This window comes from Notolepis coatsorum, assembly GCF_963971535.1.
Source record: "Notolepis coatsorum genome assembly, chromosome: 9".
Lineage (NCBI taxonomy): Eukaryota > Metazoa > Chordata > Actinopteri > Aulopiformes > Paralepididae > Notolepis > Notolepis coatsorum.
Genome location: NC_140173.1, coordinates 121,585,042 through 121,595,041, shown reverse-complemented (window position 1 = coordinate 121,595,041; position 10,000 = coordinate 121,585,042). Strand labels below are relative to the sequence as shown.

Sequence of the window (10,000 nt, the reverse complement as noted above, 5' to 3'; positions counted from 1 at the left end):
GATTCGATAACTAGATTCAGATTTGAAGAAATGCCTTCACCCCAACTCTACATACAGTAGGATATGTTGGGTTTAAAGGGGAATTTGGCAATTTCTTATTTTGGTAGTGGTATATTTACAGCCTACCAGTTGCCGCCATACTAATGCATTTTACAGAAAACGATTTTTAGATTATTGGCTACTTTACTTGTGCAGTAGGTAGGTGCAGAATGAAATGGTAATAGCTATCATAATAGCTATAATAGACGTCAATGAGGAAATGGATTACTGGATTATTTTTCTTTTGTACACATATTACCAAAATCGCTCTAAATCACCCATTTCTGAATGGATTTTTATAAATGTACTACATAAGACTTCAGGCTATGGACCCACAGGGTTTCCAGCTCATACAAAAATGTGTTGGATATAACTTAGAGAGAGAGAAAGAGAGAGAGAGAGAGAGAGAGAGAGAGAGAGAGAGAGAGAGAGAGAGAGAGAGAGAGAGAGAGAGAGAGAGAGACACACACACACACCTCCACCACCACCACCACCACCACCAACAACAACAACATTGGTAAATAATTTGCACTACAACCCATACCTCATTACACCTTACTGTAAATTGTACCTAAATTGTACCTCATCCCATTTCTGCTTTGCACTGTATAGTATATTGTATTGTAACTCAGTTACTTCTACTCTGCATTGTACATTGTATGTATATACTGAACACTTTTGTCTACGTACTTGACTTCTATTTTATACTTGCTATACTTATTTTATACTTATATCTATTTTTGTCTAGCACAGTCTCTGGAGCAAAACACAAAGAAGCATTTTGTATTAAAGTATTCTGTACTTCTGTATGACAACTAATAAAGAAACTTGAACTTGAACTTGAAACAACACACACTTTCTCCTACAGTGTACACACTTACTTACTTATACTGTCCATGTACACTAACAACATTCCTGCATACTACTACTCTACTACTACTAGGCCTACTACAATAGACAATAACAGCATGAACACGAGGACCCACTTTTACACACGACAACTCAGATGGTTAGACATCTCTCTCTCTCTCTCTCTCTCTCTCTCTCTCTCTCTCTCTCTCTCTCTCTCTCTCTCTCTCTCTCTTCTGGGAGGAGCCGGAATCAAACCGGGAACCTTCTGATTACCAGATGACCGCTCTACCTCCTGAGCCACTTTCGCTCCAATCATTATAAAAACCCACGGAATTTGAGAAAAGAATGCATGAAGAGGAGGTTGAAGGAGAGGAGAGGAGAGGAGAGGAGATGAGAGGAGAGAGGAGAAATAAGAGCAGCGACGTGGGTGGAGGTTGAAGGTTTGAATTGAATTGAATACTATTTTGACACAATCGTAGGACAAACATTTGAAAGACAAACAATAACAGTGTTAACACGCTGGTCAAAAATGGACAATACACAATAAAGCCAAGGCTTGTTTCCATTGTGGTCCATACATGGAACATAAAAGCCACAAAAACACAAATGGATATGTACACTAGACAGGACACACTAAAAGAAATTTGTACAATAACACCTAACCTGAAAACTCATACAGTCAACTAATGTTAAAAAAAAAAGATAAAAACTTAAAAGCAACTCATGATAAAGAGAAATAAAAGCCAAGTTATGATAAAAGAGATAAAAACCCTATTAAGACCAATTTGAGTTGCTGCTGAGCCATGTTTTTAGGGTGGATTTAAATCCGAGAGGGGAGTTCAGGAGTTTTATGAATGTTGGCAGGGCATTCCACATTACAGTAGCTGAGTAAAAAAAAATGCATCTTTCCCCATGCATGTCCTGACTCTTGGCGGGACCAGGTCCGTGGGGCTTCCTCTTGTGGCGTGTTTGTGGACATCTCCTACTTTATAAAAATAATTTACTAGGTACTTGGGAGAGGGCAGTGGGAGACAGAAGGGAGCAGGATCAGTTTCAATACACCTGTGACCTGACCTGCAACTGACACACAGGCTGCACATCTGTTTGATGACTGGCTGTAGCCCTGGTACACACTCACAGCAACGACATCCTGCATGGGAAATGCTCTGCTCATTAATGGAGCCCTGCCACTATGCCAAACACCATCTGTACTCTGCACACATCCAGCATGTACACACAGACACACAAATAGAAATACATACACACACGTGCACACCCTCAGACATGTATGCAGTGCACACACATGTGCACATACTGTACAGAATGCATGCATAATCTGACTATCACATCATCCAATCATCTGTCTATAGCACATCATCCAATCATCTGTCTATAGCACATCCTCCAATCATCTGACTATAGCACATCATTTAATCATCTGTCTATAGCACATCCTCCAATCATCTGCTTATAGCACATCCTCCAATCATCTAACTATAGCACATAATTTAATCATCTGTCTATAGCACATCCTCCAATCATCTGACTATAGCACATAATTTAATCATCTGCCTATACCACATCCTCCAATCATCTGTCTATAGCACATCCTCCAATCATCTGACTATAGCACATAATTTAATCATTTGTCTATAGCACATCATCCAATCATCTGTCTATAGCACATCATCCAATATTCTGACTATAGCACATCATCCAATCATCTGACTATAGCACAACATTTAATCATCTGACTAGCACAACATTTAATCGTCTGTCTATAGCACATCATCCAATCATCTGACTATAGCACATCATCCAATCATCTGACTATAGCACATCATCCAATCATCTGACTATAGCACAACATTTAATCATCTGACTAGCACAACATTTAATCATCTGTCTATAGCACAACATTTAATCTCCAGCCTTTTGCCTGTGAGAAGTAAATCATGCAAAGTAAGCCATTCATATGATATTACTGAAACTATTACAGCTAGTTTATATTCCATCAGTGGAGCAAACTCCACACTACTGTGTAATCCAGGCCACAGGAGCGAAACAGCCATATCGCCATATTGACACATTTTCTTTTATTCTAAATATATAAATCGAAGGAACAGCAGAGGCAGGAGTCAGAGCAGATTAGAGCTAACGTTACCTACCGTTGCGACTCTCCTCATCGATGGTCACAATGGTGGCAGGGGGGCCTGTCCGGGACAGCTTGCACTCTGCAAAGAGAAACTATGTGTTAAGTATAGAATTATGACTTCTATGTTACCTACATCTAAAATTGTAATCACAATAGAAATCACACTACAATTCATGGCAGCTTTTGACAAAAACCATGCACTACTGTATATGGCAAATGAAATAATTACAATATCAAGGTTATGTGAGGGTTCAACGTTTACTTTTTAGGGCCAAGTTAATGCAGCTAATGCAGTACAAGGAACCCATTTGAGATTAAGTCACTGTTTTTATTGTGGTAGTCCACGATAACAACGTTGCCATGTCTGTTTTGCGTCTCATCCATCTTGCCATAAGCTGTCACACTGCCACGGTATGAATGGTAATGACAGCAACAAAGCACACAGACAATGACTGCATGACACTGACACAAATGCACACGGACAGAGCGGGCAAATCGCGAAGAAGACACCATAAGCACGGTGTTGACTGCGGGGCAACTTCACAGATGGAGGTGAGCTAGACACTACGAGCGCAGACGGGACGGCAGCCTGACAAACGGCACCATATGGGGAAGGAGGAGAGCGGGAGAGATGGAGGGGAGGTGGTGGTGATGGTTGGGACGGGGTGGGTGGGGGAGGGGGGCACACAGCGGTGAAGAGATTAACTGTGCAGCATTAACTGTGAGCCAGTCGATAAGGCAGAAATAGAACAAGAGAGGGAGAGAGAGAGAGACAAAGACAGAGACAAATAGAGAGATATATAGAGAGAAAGAGAGAGAGAGAGAGAGAGAGAGAGAGAGAGAGAGATACAGTGAGATAGAGACAGAGAGATAGAGAGACAGAGACACACAGAAGGACAGAAACAGAGACAGGTAGATTATAAAAATGAAAGGGGAAACATGGAGAGAGGAGGTTTACACTCTTACCCTCATACTGCCAGTCTGAAGGGGGACAGAGTTAGTGGAGCCAGAGGGAAGCAGAAAGGGAAGCATGGAAGAAAAGAACAAGCATGAAACAGTCTGCTGGGGGAGAGCTGTTACATCAGCGAGAGAAAAAGAAAACAAACAATTTAAAGGACAAGAAGGGAGAGAAAGTGTGTGTGTGTGTGTGTGTGTGTGTGTGTGTGTGTGTGTGTGTGTGTGTGTGTGTGTGTGTGTGTGTGTGTGTGCGTGCGTGTGTGTGTGTGTTTGTGTGTTTGTGTTCCCGGAGAAGTGGCGTAGTGGCATGACATAGGTAGTTTGAGCCAGTTTGACGAAGAGTACACCAGCACAACATCATCGAGGAGCCGGTGTCTCTCTCTCCCCCCCGCCTCTCTCCCCCCCGCCTCCCTCTACCTCTCGCTCTCTCTACACATCTCCACCTCGTTTGGAGAGAGACACCACACAGAGTGGGAGGCACAAGCGGCCTGCTGTCAGACGCGGGTGTCCCTTTACACTGCGTGTCATCAGAGAGGGACAGAGGGCGACAGACGGTCAGTGACGCCCCGGCAGCCGGCCTGCCTCTAGGGTTTCCCCTCCGGCGCTCCGTTGCCTTCGCTAATCTTGCGCAACAAAGGACCTGTTGCCAGGTGCAAAAGGGGGCGGCTAGTTTTCCCATCAACTATGCATGTCCACGAGGCCTTCCCGTAATGTGAGGGTTTAAAAAACGTGCTCATTAATTAGTAATAACCCCGCGGGATGTGATGTTGCTGTAATTGTAATTAAGGCTGTTTCCACAGAGCAAGGTACGCATGGTGATTAGCAATTAAGTGGCAGGGGAAACCTGGGGGCCCCCACGGTAAAGGAGCATTTCATTCATAGCATTAATTGCGTATTCCTTTCCTTGCTCCTTCTAATTTGTGTTCACTTCAGGAGCCGCACAGTACTTCTTTTGAGATGTGCCGGGGTGGGGGGGGGTGTAAAGGTTACCCGGAGGCAGCGTTTTACATCAACGTAACGCATCACTGCTCCCACAGCACACTGTGTATGCCTGGGAGTGTGGCCGTGTATTCTGCGGAGAGGAGACGGTGCTATAGGGAGAAGATGGTACCACCTTCTCTAACCTAGAAGTGGTGAGGGGAGCAATCCTCAGAGCAATGCTCTCATGCCGCGCGGCTAATTTCCAGAATGTACTACTCTGCTATTCGGGTTTCAGAGTTCCCGCAGTTTTCTAACAATTAGAGCATCTGCAGCCAGCAGCTGTGGAAACGGTATGGATGACGGTCTCCTTTAACACAATGATCACAACATGTCAGACCCTGTTGGCAATCTCAGACATACTGTAAACAAATGGCCACATCAGAATAAGTATGGAAATCGGCTCAGAGAAAATCTGCTCTGAAGTAGCAAGAGTGTGTGTGTGTGTGTGTTCGTGTGTGTGTTTGTGTTTTTGTGTGTGTCTGTGTATATGGATAAGTGGTAGTTATGGTAGTACAGTGGTATGTCAAAATGCTGCGTTGAAGAGAAAAGGCAGAGTGCTTTCGCCATCGACTAAAGACGCACTTCTTCAACCAATATCTGAAATACATTAAAAAAAATTAAATAAAAAATCGAACCCTAACTAACCTTACTGTCATGCACTTGTCCTAATAAACTAACCTACACTGTAGCACTCAGCTAATAGAGTTGGAGCATTCCTGATGACTTTCCTGAAGTGCTAATGGTCCCCTATTGTGATCTAAGCCACCCACAGCAAGGAGGAGAAACACACATGCATGTACACACACACACGCCTACTGTACATACAAACACACGTGCATATTGTACACACACACACACACACACACACACACACGCACACACACACACACACACGCACACGCACACACACGTACTGTGCATACACATGCATACATACTGTACAAACACACACACACACACATGCATATTGTACACAGTACACAGTACACACACACACACACACACACACACACACACACACTGAGAGTCCTAACAGCGCTGTCTGTTCAGAATCATGTTGATAACAGAGTCAAAATGCTCTTGACATCCTGCCATGTCTTCATCTGTCTGCAACGGGGTGGTGTTCATGGGAGACGTGCTCCACCGAGGCGTCCTCCTCCCGCCCCGGACAGAGTCTCGAGACAGAGATCAGAGAGCATTGCTGTGCCACTGCCTCTTCCCCCGGGCGCAGCGCCACGCCATGAATACGACTGTCACTGGCAGCCTGGCTCCTTAGGTTAGCTAGTCAGCCTGAAGCCTTCAGCGTTAATATCAGTAAACCAGACACATATAAACACACACACACACACATGCACACACGCACACACACATGCACACACACACACACACACACACACACACACACACACACACACACACACACACACACACACACACACACACACACACACACACACACACACACACACACACACACACACACACACAGTGAAAGTGAAAAGCTGCTTACAGACTTATCCACTTATCTGGTGGACCAGGGCAAATCCTAAAAAAGCGGGTGGGTTAACCGCGTCCTAAAAGAGGACCCGCCAACGGAGCCGAGGACAAGATGCTATTGTGCGGCACCGTGGCACCACACAAGGGCACTCCTTCATACCGCGGGAGAGAGAGAGCAAGGCTTTCTCCCCACGGTGTGGAGTATATCTCTGACACACAGGGGAGCGTGGAGGACAGAGGATGAGAATAGAGGATAAACAATAGAGGAAGTGAGAGGGGAACGGGAGGGAGGGGGAGGGGAGGGAGGGAGGGAGGGAGGGAGGGAGGGAGGGAGGGAGGGAGGGAGGGAGGAGGGAGAGGGAGGGGGAGAGGGAGAGAGAGAGAGAGAGAGAGAGAGAGAGAGAGAGAGAGAGAGAGAGAGAGAGAGAGAGAGAGAGAGAGGCTGGAAGGGATGGAGAGGGGATTAAAAAGTGAAGATGCATGTAATCGCGCACATGTGGCCATGCCTCGCATGGTTACACAAATGCTCACACGTATACACTAACACACATGCACACACATACACACACAATCTGGATAAATGTGGAGATTTGGAGCAATTGTGTAGTGTGATTACCCGTACAAATCAATATTCAGCAGCACAGTGGGAGAGCTGGCTGGAGAGATACAGATATTTATAGCATTCACGCATAGGGGAAACATGGAAGCATGTACTTTGATGTGCTCTACGGATGCTCTTCGCAAGGCTGCGGTTAATTAAATTGAGATTTTCTTGACAACTCTAACTAAGCTTGAGGAGAATTGTTCACAGTAATCAAATTCAAGAATAGAATCACCAGTGATTGGATCCACAATGTTCTAGGTGATTGGAGCACAGGGGGGATACATTATAGGCTATTGCTGGATCTCCTTCTAGGTTCTAACTTGGCTTGAACCTTGTCGTTGGGTTGAGATGGTTTACATAATGTGCAGTAGATATACACTTACAGGTCTGCCATATTGTCCTTATTTTTATATATATATATATATATATATATATATATATATATATATATATATATATATATATATATATATATATATATATATATATATATATATATATGGACATGTGGCAAACTGTGTGGTGGAACAAGTCCAGCACGATATTTCATTTCACCGTATGAGTCAACCTTCCTATGGTGAGAGCAGCCCGAGCAGGAGAGGCGGGACGTTACAGCAGAGCGTATGTCATGGCAAACATGATACGCCGATGACCTCAGCAATCAATCACCTGGCTCGGCTCACGGCAGTGCAAAACAGGACGAGGGGGTGGGGTGGCGGGGGGGCATAGAAATAGTGGAAATTAGGGATGCCCGATATTGGCTTTTTTACCGATACCGATATATACCGATATTGTCCAACTCTTAATTTCGATCCGATATCACGATATCAACCGATACACGATACCGATATATGCAGGGTCCCCCCCCCCCCCCCCCCCCCCAAAACAGAATAATTTCAGGTAATTAACATTACATATTATCTCTTGTTGTGGATTAACACAACATTATGCATACTTTTGACAATAAATAAAATCAATTTTTTTTTTTTTTAATATCGGACATCCCTAGTGGAAATACACCAAAACGTACGAAGTGGCACACAATCACTAACTGGTAATCAAGACACTGTACACTTCAGCAGCTTAATCCAAAGACAATCTAAATCTTTTCAATTTTACCGCAGGGGTATTATGCTCTCATTTGAAAACATCCTCTCACTAATCAATTCTGCCCCCGAACCGGTCAAACTTCAATTATGAAATGTGTATTGCTTCTCTCACAAAACAACCTGGTGGTGGTGTGTGTGTGTGTGTGTGTGTGTGTGTGTGTGTGTGTGTGTGTGTGTGTGTGTGTGTGTGTGGGGGGGGGGGGGGGGGGGTTCCAGGCAATTTGTTGAGGGTTCACGACAGATCACGCTCTTATTCGTGGCTGTGACTGGGAACAGCGTTCTTATTTCCCATGACTGTGAAGTTTGATTAGACAAGAGGATGGCAAGTGGAGCAGGATATGTTTATCACAAATTGCTTTCGTCAAATTTAAGAACCATAAAACTCTCTCTGACATCCGTTCAGCTTCCTTTTCAGAAGTTACTCGTTGAAAACTCCGGGCCAACGGTTTAAACCCGTGTTTACCTTCCGCAATGCCGATTTGGTCTGAACACGTCGCTGTCAACTGAATTGTGATCATGACCATCACGGTGTCATCACTGCAGTCCCTGTGAGCCTCTTTCTGTTTTCTATTATATTTCATTATTCCAATTCCCCCGCTGCATCTGATGCTGTGATACTACCAGTCCACTGATATACTCTCCACCGAAAGGGAATTCCGACTGGAATCAAGCCTGAGCGTTTCCAAGTTGGACCAGAACAGACCCGTTGGCACAAAACAGATCATTAGCTACTGTTTGAAATAGCAAAACGTTTTGTAATTAGTAAGTATTTTTTGTTGTTGTGATGATATATTAATTATGAAATCCTACACAAACCATAACACTGACATTTATTTTCCAAAAGAGACACAAAAATAACCAACTCCTATGTAATTTAATCCTTTACATGGCAGCTCATCGACCACCATGTCACTGGAGCTGTGAACAAGGTTTCAGTGAGATTAATTCTGTTCAGTGACATTTAGTTTCAAAAGGCATTTTTAGCTGCCATTCGATTCAATGGCCTCTGCTCTCCCATAGCTTCGATCTGGGAAAGGCACCTTTTTTTTTAGCGGACAATAAATCAAACAGTGGCTGCTCCCTGGTTCTTAAAACCACATTTTTAAAAGGACAGCCAGACTAATAAGCGACGTTGTGCATCACGCCGAATTGTCTCAATCAATCAGGGGCACCTTTACTACAAACCAGTGGCTTTTGAAGAGTTAGACATTTAATTTAAAAAAAGCCAACGTGAGCACATCCTTCCATATTACACAGCAAACACATCAGTCGTCCCCAGAAGTGGGCAGCCAGAGAAAGAACGGAAGGGAAAGAGGAGGAGAGGAGCGAGTGAGAGGGAGGAGAGGAAAACAAAAACATACCCCTCAGGAAAAATGGCTACCTGCCAAATGGACACAAGGTTTGTCCTGTCATAGAGCCTTTAATACCCCCATATGTAGTTTGCACTCATAAACGCTCTGCTCTTTAACATAAATACCAGCTCCTATGAGATGGTGAGGAATTGCCTGATGGAGTGTGTGGAAAGTCACCCTTCCGCAGGGCAAGGACGGGTGGGGAACCTGGACGAGATAAAGGAACTCAGGTCAGGTTGTGACCTGTGTCCCTGGGGTGACGGCTTGCCCAGGGGGGTGGGGGGGTAGAAGGAGGATGAGCTCAGATAGAGCAAATAGGGAACACCTTTTTTTTTATTTCAATACAGGGTTAATTGTGCATAGAACTGTGTCCGGCAGCGCAGAGGTCCAGCGGAGGCTGGCGTGCGGGACAGAGGGCACCTGTCCAACAGCGCACATTGCCAGTTAATGGCTG

At 44.5% G+C, this 10,000-nt stretch overlaps 1 protein-coding gene across 1 annotated transcript in view; it reads right to left on the bottom strand.

Annotated features, from left to right (window-relative positions):
• The window catches only part of LOC311234736 (protocadherin-15-like), a gene marked incomplete at its 3' end in the record, with an annotated part of 504,680 nt that overhangs the window by 463,529 nt on the left and 31,151 nt on the right, over positions 1-10,000 (bottom strand). The window contains exon 2 of the mRNA XM_084321979.1: positions 3,060-3,125. Coding sequence (XP_084178105.1) covers positions 3,060-3,125 — 66 coding nt within the window. The remainder of the gene's footprint in view (positions 1-3,059; positions 3,126-10,000) is intronic.